Genomic DNA, 19920 nt, shown 5'->3' on the forward strand with positions numbered 1-19920 from the left:
CGATAACAATGCCTGCATTCCACTAATAAAGATTCTTTATCTGTGAAATCCCTAAAAATAAGGAAGATGTCTCCCACTAAGATCATCTTCTCAAGTGCCACTTACTGAAAGAAAAAGAAAAGAAAACGGGGGTAGATAGCTTGATCATTGCCCTAGTTCAATAATGAGTTAATTTACCTTTATAAGGTAGGAATAAAAGGAGATTTTCCTCCTCTCATTTCTTTTTCCGCCCCAATTTGTTTCTTGCTTCCATGAGGAACCTCTCGATGCTCACACTCACACCTATCCTTTTCATCTTTTGCTTCTTTCACAGCTCCTCGTTGTGTCCCCGTTGATGACATTACCCTCGACTGTGGCAGTGCCACTTCAAACATTTCGAAGGATATGGATGGGCGAGACTGGAGTGGAGACTTTCAGTCCAAGTTCTTTCCCAAAGACAAACACAATCTCAAATCTAATACCTCTCAAGCTCCGAAAGAAGGCACCATAACAAAAGCTCCCTACACGACTGCATGCAGGGACGGAGCTAGGGGAGGTCGAGGAGGGGCAATTGCCCCCCCTGACCCCACCCTAAGCCCCACATCAAACTCAGTTATGCTTTTGTTGCCACACATCAGTTATTATCTCTACTGTATTGATTTGTTGCCACACTTTAGTTGTTATCTCTACTATTCTTTGTATTGTACACCTATATGTATTTTTTTTAAATAATATTTCTAACGTTATTAAGTCAAAATTGCTTCTTTCTTTTATGATAAATCATAAGCAGGCTATAAGTAAAGGTAGAAAAATAAATAAGAGATTCCAAAAAGTTGGATCATCATTTTTTGTTCCCTAATATAGATTTAGCATGAAAACTTCACTGTTAATTTACATATACCTTTATATTTAATCTAACCCCCTCTAAACTAAATTCTGGCTCTGCCATTGACTGCATGTGTATCTTATGCTCAATTCACGTACGTGTTCCCAGTTACCCTGGGCCTAAAATTTGTTCAGTTGCACTTTAACCCGGTTTATTACTATGTTTTTTAGGGGTTTAAGGCCTTTTTCACTGTCAAAGCAGGTTCGTTCACCTTATTTACAAACTTCACTACTTTCGTTATTCTTGTTGATTTTTTGCAAAACCAGATTGTAAAAGAGTTCTGCATCAATGTTGCAGCAATTCAAAAATTGAATCTAACCTTTATCCCTTTTTCAGCTACTTCGATTAATTTCTATGCTTTCATTAATGGAATTGAGAATGTGTCCATGCCTGAAAACCTGTATTACAGCCCAAAAGGTGCACTCATAAACCCACTTTATGTAGGCCAAAGTCCTACGTTCTACATAAGCAACAACATGGCACTCGAGATGGTTTATCGATTAAACATGGGTGGGAACTTGATATCACCAACGGAAGATACTGGCTTATTTAGAAAATGGTCCCCGGATATAAAGTACTTCAAAAATTCAGGCTTAACTATTCATAATGCATCTTTCATACCCAACTACTCTAAAATAGCAAATTACACAGCACCAGATGATGTATATCGGTCTGCAAGGACAATGGGCTTAGATAGCAACAAGAACAAGATGTCTAATTTGACATGGGAATTACCAGTTGATTCGGGATTTCATTACCTGGTGAGGCTCCATTTCTGTGAAATAGACAAACTTACATACTTCGTTGGCCAAAGACGGTTCATCATGTATATAGACTATCTGTTAGCCGAATTAGGTGTTGATGTATTATTGTGGACTGATGAACGCGTTACACCTTTTTACAAGGACTATGTAGTAAAAATCCAAAAGAAGGGAGTTGAGGACAACAACCATGTTCTCTCCATTGATCTACACCCTGATACAGGAGCTACTTCTGACGATGCAATTTTAAACGGTGTGGAAGTGTTCAAACTGAGCAACTCAGATGGTAACCTCACAGGACCTAGTCAAATGCTGCCCTCTCTACCTGCTGCCTCTACAACCAAGGAGTCCAAAACAAAGAAAACAGTATTCATTGCAATTGGAAGTGGTGTGGAAATCTTAGTGGTACTTACTTTATGGCCTGTTTGGATGTTTAAAAAATGAAGGAAAGTAGAGTAGAGTAAGGGAGAGTAATTCAATTACCTTGTTTGGAAATTTTTTAAGGAAGGGGGGGGAGGGGTTTGGAGGGGATTGGAGGGGTTTCAACTACCTCTAACCTCTTATTTTTAATTCTCCCAAATTGGAGAGATTTGGAGTGAGAGTAGAGTAGATAAATTATTGACAAAATGAATTCTCTAATTTACTCTTTTTAAATTAACAAAATTACAAATTGATTATATAAATAATTTTTGCTTGTTTTCTGAGAAAATTTAAGGTGGAAAAAACAAACGAAACAATTTTCTATTTAGTTTTTTTTTTTTTTTTTCCTTTAGCTTTCTTGGCAAATAAATAGGGATTTAGAAACGAACCTAGTTTGGTTTAGGAGGAGTTTTGTCGAAGCGGAGGATCTCGACGAGTGGGACCACGAAGGCTAGGGTTTTGCAAGAGCCGGTGGTGGCGTCGATAGCGACGTCTTTGTAGCTACAGAGTAAGGGGATTGTGGTGGCTTGGACCGGCGTGCAGAACTCGAAGCCGGCTTGGGTTAGGGCTTCGAGAACCAGTTTAGAGAGTGAGGGGTTGAGATCGAAGAAGCGCGTTTTGGTTAGCGCGCTACTCTGGTTGGGGGAGACGGAATCTATGGATTCCGAGAGCTAATGTCATTTCTAATTGTGTGCATTTTGGTAGATTCGTTTTGTGCATCTGTGAAATTCTTTTTTTTTTTTTCCCTCTACTTGTGCCTGTGTTTGGTTGCTCAGAAAATGTGGAAAAGAAATGAGAATTTGGATATCGATTGGAGTTTGCAAAAACCTACTAAATTAGGCACTGTTTAGTTTTTATTAATACTGTTATGAACACTTTGTTTTCAAACATTCAGAGAACAGTTGGATTTTGACCGATAATGATTTGATTTTAGGAGATTAGGAAGCTAATCTGTATCAAGCTTTGTATTTATTTTTAGCAATTTTTTTTTTTTTTTGGTATGATATGTAATAATAGAATTTATGTATGAACTACACTAGTTGTTTAAAACATGGTTTTGTGTTTATATTCTAAGATTTGGATGAATTATAATCAGGTTCAAGACTTTACAAAACTGATAAATTAATCATAGAACAATGTTGCAAGTCCATTTTTAAATAGGGGTAAATTTGTCTATTTAAATCATTTTCTCTCTTCTCCATCCTAATTTTTAAAACATCCAAACAAGAGGAATGGCTAATTACTCATTTCTTCCTTACTAATTTTAAAAACATCTAAACAAGGTAGAGGATAACCATTCTCCTCTACTCTCTTTCCCACTACTCCCCTCTACTCTCCTCCCTCTCTAAACTTCCAAACAGGTCATTAGTGTGTTGCATGGTTCTCTTGAAACTAAGGAAGTCCGGGCACTATGTTTATTATTATCAACTATCTAAGTGCTCTTGCTGTCATGATCCATACAAAGGAAAGTCAACAAGGAAGAAGGCTTCATCATTACCCGAAGAACTATGCCGCCGGTTCTCAATAGACCAAATCAAAATAGCGACTGATAACTTCCACCAAGAATTGATTATCGGCCGAGGTGGTTTTGGGTATGTATATAAGGGTTTCATCGACGAGAGTATGATTGTGGCAATTAAGCGCTTGAACCTTGAGTCTCGGCAAGGTGCTCGGGAGTTCAGAACTAAGATCAAGATGCTTTCTCAACTTCGCCATGGCCACCTTGTCTCTCTTATTGGATACTGCAATGATGAGGGTGAGATGATCCTCATCTATGAATACATGGCAAATGGTACCCTCAGTGATCATCTATTTGACACCAAAAACGAACCTCTCACATGGAAACAAAGACTCGAGATATGCATTGGGTCCGCATGTGGTTTGCACTACCTCCACACGTGCTTGAAAAACCCTATTATCCACCGTGATGTGAAGGCCACCAATATTCTATTGGATGACAAATGGGGGGCTAAGGTTTCAGATTTTGGATTATCCAAAATGGGTTTGGATCAAGCTGCTGTTACCACCAATGTTAAGGGTACACCGGGATATTTGGATCCCGATTATGCAAGGCGTCTGCAAGTGAATGAGAAAACCGATGTGTACTCGTTTGGAGTGGTGTTGTTGGAAGTGTTATGTGGCAGAAAGGCAGTGAATTCAAAACTCGGGCAGGAGCAATTGCATCTACCCAGCTGGGCTCGGAAATGCATTGAAAATGGGACCATTTATGAGATCATTGATCCATATCTAAAGGGGAAGATTGCACCAGAATGCTTCAAGGTCTACGTGGAGGTTGCAGAGAGTTGTGTGCGTGATCATAGGATCCTACGGCCTACGATGAACGATGTGATGGAAAGGCTAGAGTTTGCATCAGATTTACAACAGAATGCAGACGTGGAGCAGGAAAAAATCAATCCTAGTGGTGATATTACCTATCAGGAGGTGAGATCATTTTGTGTTTCTCAAAACATCAACGTTCACAATGTTGGACCCACGTTGGAATCGGAAACTGGTGATGGGATATCTACGTTTAATAGTGGATGGACAACTAATCGAAGTCTTGATTCTGATAGTGTGACTGGCATAAGGCGGGACATCTTCACAAATAACTCCAACGCTACAACTTAAGTTATCTTATACGTATTTAGTTCGAGGATCAAGCTCTGATAAGGAGCTTAATGAAAGAAAAAAAGGTTACGGGTGGGGGTGTTGTGACTCAAGTTTGTTAGTCTATCACTTTTTGCTTTCCAGTTCATGTTTGAGTATTTTACTTACCTTCATTCTGTATCATGGGTGGGGGTTGTGAAATATATATATTTTGCATTAGTATTTGATGCTGTAAAGGACCTTAGACAAAAACTTTGTTTTTATTTATTTATTAATTTTTAAAAATAATTAGAATATGCTATTAATCCTGCCGCTTGATCCCTACTAATATCGCAATACTGCAAATCTGTATTTATTTCTCATTTTTTTTGTTTTATAACTGAAATTTTATTACTCGTTTCTTTTAATTTTGCTGATGAGATTTTAAATTTTATCAAGCAAGATCACAAACATTTTAGTTTTGATTGCGTGGATGATCAGCACAACTGCATAAGTGTACCTACTCATTAAGGATAACTAAGTGTAGGATTTGCATTTTTGTGAAGAATTTGCTTAAAAGAGCTGCTTGTGTCACTCATCTGGATGTCAGAATTTATATTTATAAGTTTTCAATGTAGGAATGGGAATTAATCTAGTTTAGTAAGTTTTCGGACTTAACCTGACTCTTATAGTACAGTTTGTGAATTTTAAAATTTATTTTTGGGTTCAAATATCTAAATCTGCTATTTTTGAGGAGAATTTGGATTTTACCTCATAGGTAGCTGAATTTGACCTAATTTTGTATTCAAATAACTAAAATAAATTTATATTATAAATTTAAATGTATTTCCAATATAACGTCATTTATATTTTGAATGACATAGTAGCATGTACATCAATAATGACAAGAGACAAAATATACACTATGAAATGGATTTTATTAATTTCATTTGAATGGAGAGAATTTTTTTTTTCCCAAATAAGTAAAATTAAGTGCACTACCTGATGGCAAGTGCGGAGGGCGTGAATGCTCGAAATCGCCTCGGATTCAAGACTTCTGGCCGATCTTCTGATGAGAATTAAGCTGATTTGTGAAATCAATTTCGACATTAATTTGACAAGTTCGGTGTTGTAAATAATTTGTATGGTTTTTGTACATTCAGATAAATTGTGAGGGGTTGATTATATACGCAATAGAGTTGATATGTATCAAAACACAAAATCCCTTGAGTGAGACTAATGTAAAGTGATGGGACTGACGAAGTGAAACATAGACGAGGTGGCCTTACGGACGAACCTAACCAGTTATCGTCGTCATCAGAGGAAGAGTTAATGTCATTGAATGCTGCCAATAAAGCCTCAACCGTTACAAGACCAGCTGGACGAACCAATGGAAAGGCATTAACGCCCATTACTCCCCTGAAGACGTTATCAGAAGAATCATTAATGCCCCAACGGGTATAATCCCCAAGGGTATATAAAACCCTCTCAACACCAAAACAAGGTACAAAAAAACAACATCACAACTTTAACTACTTTTATTCTTGATATTTCAACTACTGTCTTCTTCCGTACTGACTTTGCCATCGGAGGCGTTGTGGCAGGCACCACACCAATGACCCCCCGAATAAGTTCTTGCTCGTTCAAGGTTGTCAGAGTACTGCCGGGAATCATCTGGACGAATCTCAGAGGAACCGACGAGATACTGCTTCATCAGTTTGGCGCCGTCTGTGGGAACGTTTTTCTCATACAACCAGAATGCGGTCCCTACCAGCTCCAGATGGAATCCAACCAGGACTCAGCGGCCTTAGCACAGCAAGTCCGGAATCTCACAGCCACCGTCGAAGAACTTACTAGACAGAACCAAGAGATGAGACAGAGGTTATAGCAAGAAGAGAACCGGTCAAGAGCTGTCCAAGAGGACGAAGGGGATAGCCATGGAAGGAGTGACCGGCGGAGAACAGTAACCCCAGAGGAACAGCATTCTGACATCCTCCAAGAGATGAGAAAGGAGATGGACGAATTAAGAAATGCCATCAGAGAAAAGACCGATCGAAGCCTAGATAAAATGGTCAGAGCGACAGACTCCCCTTTTACCATGGCAGTCCTAGAACGACAGGTGCCGGCGAAATTTCGGTTGCCTCAGCTCGAGCCTTTTGACGGGCTCAAGGATCCCCAAGATCACCTCAACACCTTCAAGACGACCTTAGGCCTTCAACAGCCCCCTGATGAGATCATGTGTCGTTCTTTCCCCACTACACTGAGGGGAGCTGGACGAGAGTGGTTCACAAGATTACCAACTTCGTCCATCGACAACTTTGAGCAGTTAAGTAATGCTTTCCTGCGCCATTTTGTCGGGGGGCAACGTCCAAAGAAACCAGCGAATCACCTACTCACTATTAAGCAAGGAGAGAGGGAGACCTTGCTGTCGTACGTAAAACGCTTCACTCGAGAGACCCTAGAGGTGGACGACGCAGACGATAAAGTCCAGCTGACGACATTTAAAGCAGGGCTTAAGTCCAGAGAATTCGTAGTCTCGTTGGCAAAGAATCTGCCATGGACAATGGCAGAGATGTTATTGAAGGCCCAAAAGTACGTGAATGCTGAGGACGCACTGGCGGCCATCATAGACGAGGGGAAGCTGAAGATGAAGGAAGACGAACGCAGGGGACAAAAGAGGGAGCGATCAAACCACCGGGGAGGTGACATCAACAGACGAAAAGACGAGAAAGCTCCACGACCGGTAAAATTCACACCTCTAATTATGCCTGTTGACAAAATTTTGACACAGATCCAGGATCAACACCACCTAAAGTGGCCGAGGCTCTTGCACTCGTCACCAAATGTGCGGGACAAAAGCAAATACTGCCGATTTCACAAGGATCACGGCCATTACACAGGAGATTGCCGAGATCTGAAAGGACAGATAGACGAATTGATACGGAAAGGAAAACTTTAGAAGTACGTAAAGAAGGGGGACTCCAGCAAGTTCAGGGAGGACGACACGATCCAACGAGAGCCCTCGTCCAAGAATGAGAGTCGTCAATCTCAACCACAAGAGGTGATCGGGGAGATAAGCACAATAACAGGAGGACCTTTCATGGGGGGATCATACAAGTCCCTCAAGAAAGCATGCCAGAGACAAGTAAACAGTGTCCACATGGAACCCCGGTTGAAACAAAGACGGACGAACCAGGATATATTCTTCAGCGAAGAAGACGCATGGGGAGTCAGGCAGCCCCATAACGACCCCCTAGTGATAGCACTCACAATTGAAGGGTTCAACACTAAGAGGATCCTCGTCGACAATGGTAGCTCTGCAGACATCATGTACCTATCGGCCTTCCAACAGTTGAAACTAGGTCCTGGTAGATTGCGCCCGTTTAAGTCCCCCCTCGTCAGCTTTAGCGGGGACAGAGTATATCCCAAGGGCATTATGACACTAAAAGTCACAATAGGCGCCTACCCGAAGCAGCAGACCCGTCATCTGGACTTCCTAGTGGTAGATTGCCCCTCTTCATACAATCTGATCATTGGAAGACCCACACTCAACTGGTGGAAAGCAGCAACGTCCACCTACTGCCTGAAGATAAAATTCCCAACCGAAGACAGAGTCGGTGAGGTAAAAGGAAACCAAGTTTTGGCCAAAGAATGCTACCAGGCCGTGTTGGCTGCAGGAGAAAACCACACGTGGACGATCGAGGGAGAAAAAGAAGACAACATAGAAGCCCTGAAAATGGTGGAACTTGTTGAAGGGGAAAACTCAAAAGTGACGAGGATAGGTACAACCATAAGCCCCGAGATGAGGAATGAACTCGTCCGTTTCCTTAAAGGAAATTTGGACATATTTGCATGGAGTCACGAAGATATGCTGGGTATACCATGCCAGGTAATCCAGCACGAATTGAAGACCGATCCCGAGAAAAAACCCGTCCAGCAGAAACAACAGGTCTTTGCCCCCGAACGAAACCAAGCAATTACGGAAGAAGTTAACAGATTGTTGCAGGCAGGCTTCATCCGAGAAGTTTACTATCCTGAATGGCTGGCCAACGTCATGCTAGTGAAGAAAGCAAATGGAAAGTGGAGAATGTGTGTGGACTTCACAGACCTGAACAAGGCTTGCCCGAAGGATAGTTTTCCCCTGCCGAGGATAGATCAGTTGGTAGACTCTACGGCCGGACATAAGTTACTAACATTCATGGATGCATTTTCAGGTTACAACCAGATAAAGATGGCTGAGGAAGATCAGGAAAAAACTGCTTTCATCACAAGCCAAGGACTCTACTGCTATAAGGTAATGCCCTTCGGACTGAAGAACGCAGGAGCAACGTACCAAAGATTGGTAAACAAGATGTTTAGCAAGCAAATTGGGAGAAATATGGAGGTATATGTGGACGATATGCTCGTCAAGAGCAAGGAAGAGTTAACTCACCTGGACGACCTGGGAGAGACATTTAACACCCTCCGAAAATACCAGATGAAGCTCAATCCTAGTAAGTGTGTGTTTGGGGTAGCTTCAGGAAAGTTCTTAGGGTTTATGGTATCCCAAAGGGGGATAGAAGCAAATCCAGAGAAGGTTCAAGCAATACTCAACATGGCATCACCCCAGACCGTCAAGGAAGTCCAAAAGCTCACAGGAAGGATAGCTGCACTCAACAGGTTCGTCTCTAAAGCGACGGACAAATGTCTCCCATTCTTCAAAACATTGAAGCAAGCTTTCGCTTGGACCGACGAATGTGAAGCAGCCTTTCAAGAACTCAAGCGTTACCTCGATAGCCCGCCCATCTTGAGTCCCTCAAAACCAGGGGAAAGCCTTTATTTGTACCTGGCAGCATCAGCCACGGCCGTCAGTGCGGCCTTGATTAGAGAGGAAGATAAGAAGCAGCTCCCAGTTTACTATGTCAGTCAAGCCTTCCAAGGAGCAGAGGCCAGGTATCCCAGGATCGAGAAGATCGTTTTCGCCCTAATAGTGGATTCACGAAAGCTACGACCATACTTCGAAGCACATCCTATCCTTGTAATGACGGACCAACTTATCCGAAAATCCATGAACAAGCCTGAAGCAGCGGGGAGAATGGTCCAGTGGGTAGTTGAACTCAGCCAATTCGACATCGAATACCATCCCAGAACGGCAATCAAGGCGCAAGCTCTGGCAGACTTCATAGCCGAATTCACCCTTCCAGAAGATGACAACGACAAAAAAGAAGTGGAACGGTGGACGATCCAGACTGACGGGTCGTCAACCCAAAAGAGGGGAGGAGTAGGGGTCATTATAAACACCCCCGACAGAGAAAAACTCCAATATGGAGTCCAATTAAAATTCCCCGCAACCAACAATGAGGTTGAGTACGAAGGCATACTGACGGGACTGAGACTTGGCAAAGCCCTCGGGATTAAGAACCTGCTTATTCAGAGTGACTCGAAGTTGGCAATAGGGCAGATCCGGGAAGAATATGAGGCGAAAGAAGAGAGGATGCAGAAGTACCTCAAGCTGATTAAATATTTAGCCTGTGGGTTCGATAAGTTGGATTTTGTTCGGATCCCGAGAGACCAGAATGCGGAGGCAGACGAGGTTGCCAAAATGGCCTCGTCAGACGAAGAACCAACGAACAGTGAAATTCTAATGGAGGTTCAGAAACACCCCAGCATCGAGGAAGTCTCAGTATTCTCCGTCTAGAACAGAGGTGGTTGGATGGAACCGATCGTCTCATATCTCCAAGACGGGCATCTCCCTCATGACTCAGCGGAAGCTAGGAAGATTAAAGCGAGGGCGGCTAGGTTTACAATTTTGAACGATACCTTATACAAAAGAGGGTTTTCCCTACCTTATCTGAAGTGCCTCGACGAGGAAGAAGCCAAGTATGTCCTTCACGAAATCCACGAAGGGATTTATGGAGACCATGCCGGGCCTAGATCCCTAATAAGCAAAGTTGTCCGCACAGGATACTTCTGGCCAACCATGCAGGCATACGCCACGGAGCTCGTCAAGAGGTGCGACAAGTGTCAGAGGTTCGGGAATGTCCAGAGGTTGCCAGCAGAAAAGATGACGACGATTACCTCCCCGTGGCCTTTCGCACAATGGGGGATTGATATCGTCGGCCCATTACCCCAAGGAAGAGGACAGGTAAGGTTCTTGCTCGTCACTATCGATTACTTCACTAAATGGGTCGAAGCGGAAGCAATGGCAACAATCACAGACGCAAGAATCCGTAGCTTCGTGTGGAGAAATATAGTTTGCAGGTTCGGGATTCCATGAACAATTATTTTAGATAATGGCCGACAGTTTGACAGCCAGGGATTTAGGGACTTCTGCTCGGGGCTAGGCATCAAGAATAAATTCTCATCGCCTGGACACCCGCAGTCAAACGAACAAACAGAAGTGACTAATTGAACCCTGCTCAGGATCGTCAAAGCCCGGCTAGACGAAGCTAAGGGCACATGGCCGGAAGAATTGCCCAATGTCTTGTGGCCTGGAAGAATTGCCCAGTGTCTTGTGGGCCTACAGAACGACTGCAAGAACCTCAACGGGAGAGACACCTTTCAGGCTCACTTATGGCACCGAAGCTGTGATTCCCGTCGAAATAGGTATGTCCAGCATCAGGCGAGAAGTGTTCCATGAGGAGGACAACGACGACCAACTTCGAATCAATCTGGATTGCTTAGACGAAGTTAGGGATAAGGCCTCGGACGTGACGAAGAAATACCAACAGAAGATGAATGAATACTATAACAAAAGGGTCAAGCTCAGAAGACTAGGAATTGGCGACCTCGTCCTACGCAAGGTGACTACTACAACCAAAAACTCCGCCCACAGGAAGCTCGGCCCCACGTGGGAAGGGCCTTATAGGGTCGTGCACTACTCCCGACAGGGTAGCTATCATTTGAAAACCCTAGACGGACAAAAACTCCCGCGACCCTGGAACATAGAGCATTTGAAGAAGTACCACCAACAGATGTAAATCAAGAGTGTACCGATTCCTCAAAATTAAATGAAATAATGATTCAAATAATATGTTCATACAGGTACCATCAATAGAAAGTCCCGAAGACCCGCTACCAAAAAAAAAAAAATTTTCTAAGTAATAAGATTTCGCATAGACGGATGTGCATTACTGACGAAGACAAAAGCAAAGAATTTTTGTCTAAGTAATAAGATTCCGCATAGACGGATGTACATTACTGACGAAGACAAAAGCAAAGAACTTTTGTCTAAGTAATAAGATTCCGCATAGACGGATGTACATTACTGACGAAAACAAAAACAAAGAACTTTTGTCTAAGTAATAAGATTCCGCATAGACAGATGTACATTACTGACGAAGACAAAGATTCCGCATAGACGGATGTACATTACTGACGAAGACAAAAGCAAAGAACTTTTGTCTAAGTAATAAGATTCCGCATAGACGGATGTACATTACTGACGAAGACAAAAGCAAAGAACTTTTGTCTAAGTAATAAGATTCCGCATAGACGGATGTACATTACTGACGAAAACAAAAACAAAGAAATTTTGTCTAAGTAATAAGATTCCGCATAGACGGATGTACATTACTGACGAAGACAAAAGCAAAAAAAAAAAAAAAGCCTAAGTACAGAAGAAGGCTTAAGTAATAACGTTCCCATCAAATGAACGTACATTACTGACGGATACAAAAAAATTGACATATAGCAGAACATGTGAAAGTAGATACGATATTATAAAAGCCTAAAAACCAAAGGCCATTGTTCGTACGAAAAACAAAAGAGAAACCCATAAACACTGGGCTAAAAATACACATAGAAACTTTTAAAATGTTCTGGAAAGTAAGCCTTAAAACATAGGGCACAAAAAGAAAAAGAAAAAAGGGAGAGATTAGCAACGATAACATCGGATTCAACAAGGAAAGGAAAGGAAAGGATACTGACGCACCTAAAGTCGGGGTTCCCCACCGACGAAGCAATCGGGGGATATCTCCCCAATCCTGGTTAGAGGGGGTCTCAAAGTCGTCCCCTGACACAAACACAAATCTGGACTTCTAGTATCTGAAGGACGAGGGTAAGGCCTTGACGATTCTGGTTCTTCTCTCCCAAGGTACTAGCTCATAATACCCATACTCCTTCGACTCTTTCAAACGGTACAAATAAACAAGCTCGTTTACCTTGATCATATCCCCATTAGCAGCCAACCATATCTCCATACAGTTGACTACTATCCTCCACGAATTGGGCATGAGCTGCCCAGGAGCAATACCCAAATAAGCTAAAAGCTCCATTACAAACGGGTGAACGGGAAGCCTTAATCCACAAGTAAAAGCGGCCTCATAGAAGCACACTTCACCTGGGAAAAACTGACAAGCCCTCTCCTCGTCAGTAGGCCAACGAACCCAAACTCGCTCCAGGAACTGAAACCTATCCCTAAACCTACCCACGGCATCGGAATCTAGCCCACATGCCTCCACGAGGGCATGGAAAGCCTTAATTTCTCTAAAGGACGACGCGACAGTATCCCCCTCCATAAGATCACCACTAGACGATAACCCCGTCTCTAGATCACTAGACCTAACTTCAGACATCGGCCGTTGTTCCCTCACCAAACCCTCAAACCAATCGACTGACTGGCGAAGCAGGGGAAACAAATCGCCCAAAAGAATGCCTAAGCTACTACCCGCAAAAACGAAACCCTCCAAATTGGGAAAAACACCTAAGTACCCTCCTAAACGAGCGAAAAGAAAGGAAATCGAAGGGCAAGTTTGTCTAACTTCTAAGCTACCGACCATGGACACCCAGACAAAGCACAGGTAAATAGGAAAGTACTGGAAAAAAAAAACAAGCAGAAACCAAAAAGAAAAGGGAATCAAACGCTTACGAAGAAGAAAAAAGAGGAAACAAAGAGAAATGGAATAGGAAACATACCTCAAAGAGAAGAGACAAGAAGCCCAACACGCACCAGCTCAGAGGGAAATGAAGAAATAGGTGAGAGAGAAAAAGCTAGGACAAACTGAGAATTAGAAAAAAATGTAAGATAAAGCAAGGGAGAAGAAGTTTAAAAACCAAATGGAGGTGAAACCGAAAATCGGCGGGAAACCCAAGGGACATAATTCTCCGCCAACCACATCATGCCACGTTGCCACAACCCACGTAACGCCGCCACCACGCATTCAATGCGGCACGGAATCCCATGAGCCAAAAAAAAAAACTGTTCGATTTCCACGATCGTTACTGACGACCGTGAAACCCGGGGGGCATCTGATGGGACTGACGAAGTGAAACATAGACGAGGTGGCCTTACGGACGAACCTAACCAGTTAGCGTCGTCATCAGAGGAAGAGTTAATGTCATTGAATGCTGCTAATAAAGTCTCAACCGTTACAAGACCAGCTGGACGAACCAATGGAAAGGCATTAAAGCCCATTACTCCCCTGAAGACGTTATCAGAAGAATCATTAATGCCCCAACGGGTATAATCCCCAAGGGTATATAAAACCCTCTCAACACCAAAACAAGGTACAAAAAAACAACATCACAACTTTAACTACTTTTATTCTTGATATTTCAACTACTGTCTTCTTCCGTACTGACTTTGCCATCGGAGGCGTTGTGGCAGGCACCACACCGGTGACCCCCCGAATAAGTTCTTGCTCGTTCAAGGTTGTCAGAGTACTGCCGGGAATCATCTGGACGAATCTCAGAGGAACCGACGAGATACTGCTTCATCATAAAGATTATATTAATGCTCCTTAACTTTAGCTAAATCATGGATCTGATAAATATTGAATAGACATTTAAAATATAGTCCTCTATATACTAAATTACCCTCTCAAACTCGAGGTCTTAATTAATTAAGGAGGAATCCATCTTGACTTTTGAGACAAGATCCTGAAGATGGAAAAATGGGCGAGACTTGGTGAACAAGTCAACAGTTAGTCTTAAGAGGAAACTATAAGGGTATGTGAAAACTGCCTTGTTAGAAGTGTTGACAAATGAAATCACAATCGATCTCAATGTGTCTGGTAATGAAAAACATCATTATGGGTGATTTGAATGTCACTGCAATTGTCATAGTCAACAGGTGTACTAGTGATCTAAGGAGCATACATGTTAATCAAGAGCCAAAGAAGTTAGAGTAGCTCAAAGGTGGTTATTGATACTATATTTTGTTCACCTTTGTTTTACTAGTAAAATCCCAATTTGAGCACCCAAAAAAAAAAAACAAAAAAACAATTTTCATCCCAAGATCAGGAAAATGTTAGATTTGATGTCACTTATCCCAACCAAATGTTGGAATTATCATTTTTAAATGCCGAGGAGAAAATGACCAAAATATCCTTTGTTGATCAAGTTTAATCGAATTAACTGAGGGTCAAACAACTTCAAAATTTTATTCAACTACTAAAATTCATCATTTTGCATTAAAATTGACATATTCTACTACTTTTCCGAAGTTTGGCCACAGTTGACCTAGGTCTAACCAATGTTTGACCAAGATCTCACTGTTCAGTATTGATAAATTTGGACTCACATTATGAATAATTGAATTCTCTTTAAAAACAATAGCTCATAAGTCGAAATAGGACTTGAAACCAGCAAGATATTGCAAAAACAGTAAAATGGAATCCATCCAACACTAGTGTAATACCCTGCAAATTTTAACATATTGGTTATTATTTTATTAATTACGTATTTTACACAATATAAAAAGGAGATTAAAATTTTTATAAATGGTTTGCATTGAGAGTAGCAACTTTGGGCTGAAAACAAAATTAATTAAGAGATTGGACTTTGTTTATAAAACCCTAGCCCACCAACCTATCTATATAGGATTAAATAAAAAGAAATTGTTCCTCTCTCCTTTTTAATCCACTAGCTGTTGTTCCCACTCTCTTATTCTCACTGCCCTTTCCCCACACACACCTCTCTTTTTCATCAGACCAACCTCTTTCAATCAGGGACAGACCCAAGTGGGGGCCTAAGGGAGTTTCCCCCCTCCCCAAGTGCCAAAACAAAAATTAACAAGTTAAAATTTCCAATATATATATATAGGCTTGGGCCCCCCTTAGTTTTTAGCTTAAGCCCCCCTACCAAAAATCATGAATTCCAAGCCCCGTTGGCCAACCCAGGAGGCAAGAGCCCATAACCCATGTAAATAAATAAAATAAAATAAACTCAGCAGTAAACCTAAAGGAGAAGTGAAAGATGAAGGAAAAAAGAAAAGAAAAGAAAGGAAAGGAAACCGAGAGATAGTGAGGCGAGACAGAGAGATAGAGAGGCGAGACAAAGAGATAATGAGCCCAAACGCCGACGCAACGCCATCATTATCATTATGCCAACGCGACGCGATGTGAGATTCTACCCAATACAGCAGTACCCACGCCGACACCGCCATCATCGTGTGAGAGTCTCAGCTGTCGCCGCCACCCACGCTAGCCCTATCCTGCCGCCCTCGCCAGTTGCTCGAGCCTTCACAGGTATTTAATCTATGATCATTTCCTTCAAAACCTAATAAAATGTTTGTGAATCTCAAAATCTAACAATCTGTGCTTGTGGAGTGTTTGTGTTTTTACTGCTGTGTGATGAGTGGTGAGTGATGAACTAATTACTGATGTTGGTGATTGTGAATTGAATCTGTGTTGCGACCTATGGATTTTTTCTATTTCTTTTTGGGCTTTTTGGCTTTGTGGCTCTTTGTCACTCTGTGTTTGTGACTCTCTCTCTTGTATTATATAGATAAGAGAGAGAGAGAGAGAGAGAGAGAGAGAGAGAGAGAGAGAGAGAGAGAGAGAGAGAGTAGAGTTTGTAGAGATTACTCAGATTAGAGAATATTTGTTTGATTGTTTATTCGTTCTTTGTTGACTAGTAGTTGGGCATAATAGGGACAAGTGACCAGAAAAAAAAAAAGAAAAAAAAAAGAGTAAAGTTAAGAAAAGTTTTTGTTAGTAGTGCAAAATAAATTTATAGTGTCAGTAGTGCCGTAGTGGGATTGGGTTAGTGGGTCAATGTTAGAAAGATGGAGACAACACAAAGACAAAGATAAATAAAGGCAGACCAAAGACGAAAAGAAAAAAAAATCATATGATATAGAAAATTGTCACACAAATTTAATATATATGATTCTTATTTTATTTGTAGATGATGAAAAAATCAACTACAATGCTTGATTTTTTCAAAAGAAAAGATTCAAATTCTTCCAAAGTCAACGTGAGATTGCCAACAATTAATGTTGCTATTCCAATTCTAGAAAATGTGAATGTTCAAATTCTAGAAAATATGCATTCTCTAATTCCGGAAAATGTCAATGTTCTAATCTCTCAAACACAATTTCAAAGAGTTGATCTTGATTCTTTGGATTATGATCCCGGAACACGCAAACAAATATAGGAATATCATGTTAATCAACGTAATGAAATTCAATGGGCTTACATTAAAAATTGTCCGTACCAACCTCCTCTAAAGACATACAAAAAAAGTGGAAAGTACAATCGTAGCTTTCAAGCTTCTTGGTTTGAATATAATAAAACATGGCTTGAATATTCTCCTACGACAGATGCAGCTTATTTTCTACCCTGCTCTATCTTTCATAATCCAAATGGGGTTGTGGGACAAAATACATTCACTGTTGGTGGATTTAGAAATTGGAAAAAAAATTGGGGGCAAAGATTGTTATTTTCAAGGTCATGTAGGAAAATATCCTAACTCAACTCATAGAGTTGCCGAGCAAATGTGTAAGGATTTGATGAACCAATGGCAACATTTACAAAGGGTAGATGATCATTTCACTACTAAAAAAATTGCAAATAATCAGTTGCAACTGAAAGCCTCAGTTTTTATTGTCCTATATCTTACCTTTCAAGCTGTAGCTTTTAGAGGTCAAGATGAAAGTTTTCGTTCATTAAATCGTGGGAACTTTCTTGAATCATTGGGTATTGTGACTTTTTGGAATGAGAAGGTTGCTGAAATAATAGAAAAAGCTCCCAAAAATGCAACCTACACATCACCTAGGATTCAAAAGGAAACTCTACATGTTTTCTCAACCAAAGTGAAGAAGGCCATTGGGGAAGAAATTGGTGATGCAAAGTTTTGCATAATCGTTGATGAAGCTCATGATGAGTCTATGAAAGAGCAAATGGCTGTGGTTTTTAGATATGTTGATACAGAAAGTTTTGTGAAAGAATGTTTTTTTGGGCTTATACATGTTGTTGACACTGCAGCTTTGACTCTAAAGAAGAGGACATATTCTTTGTTATCTCAACATTGCTTAGATATAGAAAATATTCGAGGACAAGGATACAATAGAGCAAGCAACATGCGAGGTATGTGGAATGGATTACAAGCTTTGATTTTGAATGATTGCCCATATGCTTACTACATCCATTGTTTTGCACATCGCTTACAATTGGCATTAGTAAAAGCATCAAAACAAGTTTTTCCCATTAGTGGGTTTTTTCTTAAATTGCTTTTCTAATCAAAATTGTTAATGCTTCATGCAAGCATAATGAGCAATTGAAAGTTGTCAATGCTAATGAAATAGCACATTAGATTGATCTTAAAGAGCTTGAGACTGGAAATGGACTTAATTAAATTGGCACTTTACAACGACTTGTAGAAACACGTTGAAGTTCACATTTTAGATCAGTTTCTAGCTTATTAAGGATGTTTACTTCAACTGTTGAAGTTTTACTAAATATAATTGATGTAGAACATTGGGCAGAAGCAGAGTCAGCTTATGATGGTTTAACTTCATTTGAATTTGTCTTCATCTTGCATCTTGAGAAGGAAACTATGGAGATCACTCATAAACTTTGGCAAGCTTTGCAAAGCCAATCTCAAGACATTTTAAATTCCATGCATTTAGTTTCATCTACAAAAGCACTTATCCAAAAATTTAGAGATGATGGATGGGATGGCTTACTCACCACTGTGATATCATTTTGTGAGAAGCATTGCATTGATGTCCTAGATATGAACGCTAGTTATGTTGTGAGGCGAGGTTGAGCTCGTAATTAGCAAGATGACGTTACAATTGAGCATCATTATCGAGTAAATATTTTGTATGCTGCAATAAATTCTCAACTACAGGAACGAAATCATCGGTTTAATGAAAATGCAATGGAGTTACTTAGGCTTAGCTCAGCTTTAGAACCTCAAGAGGCATTAAAATCTTTCAGAAGTAGTGATCTTTGTTTGTTGGTAAAGAATTTCTATCCACAAGTTTTCACAGATTATGACAAACAAGTGTTGAAGAAAGAGCTTTATTATTTTAAGCATAATGTAGTCTAGGATCCAGAGTTCAAAAAATTGAAAAGTTTATTTGAATTGTGTCAATGGTTAGTGAGAACTAGAAATTTAGAACACTACAAACTTGTTTATAAAATGGTGAGACTTGTGCTTACTATTCCAGCTTCTACTGCTACTACAGAACGAGCATTTTTAGCTATAAAAGTTGTCAAAACTAACCTTTGAAGCAAATGAAAAATGTTTTTTTTTATGGACACTTTGATGTTATACATTGAAAAGAATATAGCTTTGACATTTAGTTTGGATTCAATCGTAGATGATTTCAAAGATTTGAAAAAGTTTCGAATTCCCTTTTTATAGATGATTGTATTAAAAAACAATAGTGTTTCATGTCTTTTGTTTTTGTTAGTAGATGATTGTATCTTAATATATTAAGAAACAATGATTTTTAGGTATTTTTCTTGGTTGATAGTTTATTAATACTATATGGATGTGTATTTGAAAAAAAAAATCCGCTTATCTCCGCCCCCCCCCCTCCCCCCAAGCTTGAATTCCTGGGTCTGTCCCTGCTTTCAATATTTGTCACATTGTTTCGTATGTGGGGGAAGAAAAAAAAAGTTTTTATTTTTTATTTTTTTCTTAAAAATAACAAGTTTTCTAATTAGGCAAGCCTTCTAGTAAGTTCATCATCTTTAACACATTGATATCAATCATAAATTGATGCTTTTTTTTTCTAAGAAAGCCGGTCACGTGATAAAATAAACTTTACTGTAAATAAATTTGAAAGGCAATTTAATATAGGGCCCGTTTGTTAAACAACAGTTTTCAGTGTTTAAATAACATTACACATTTTTTCACCCACACATATTTCCAAAAAATACAAGCAACGTTACTAAAAATCTCTTACCAAGCAAGCACATAACAAATATTTGTCACATAGTTTCGTATGTTGGGGAAAAAAACAAGTTTTTATTCTTTATTTTTTACTAAAAATAACAAGTCTAATTCGGCGAGCCTTCTTGTAAGTTCATCATCTTTAATACATTGATATCAATCATAAATTGATGCTTTTTT

At 40.2% G+C, this 19920-nt stretch overlaps 2 protein-coding genes and 1 pseudogene across 2 annotated transcripts; all 3 read left to right on the plus strand.

The window, feature by feature from the left end:
* The first annotated feature begins 218 nt into the window (after positions 1-218).
* LOC142622731 (receptor-like protein kinase FERONIA) lies at positions 219-4680 on the plus strand (annotated as a pseudogene).
* A 6410-nt stretch (positions 4681-11090) lies between these two features.
* Positions 11091-11591, plus strand: LOC142631106 (uncharacterized). The gene has a single exon (XM_075805189.1). It carries the CDS (start codon positions 11091-11093, stop codon positions 11589-11591), a length of 501 nt encoding a protein of 166 aa, XP_075661304.1.
* Positions 11592-17329: 5738 nt separating this feature from the next.
* LOC142631114 (uncharacterized) lies at positions 17330-18603 on the plus strand. The gene is made up of 2 exons (XM_075805200.1): positions 17330-17921; positions 18308-18603. Exons 1-2 carry the CDS (start codon positions 17330-17332, stop codon positions 18601-18603), a joined length of 888 nt encoding a protein of 295 aa, XP_075661315.1.
* Positions 18604-19920: the final 1317 nt, after the last annotated feature.

The sequence above is a fragment of the Castanea sativa genome, chromosome 1 (genome assembly GCF_040712315.1).
Source record: "Castanea sativa cultivar Marrone di Chiusa Pesio chromosome 1, ASM4071231v1".
NCBI classification, from domain to species: domain Eukaryota; kingdom Viridiplantae; phylum Streptophyta; class Magnoliopsida; order Fagales; family Fagaceae; genus Castanea; species Castanea sativa.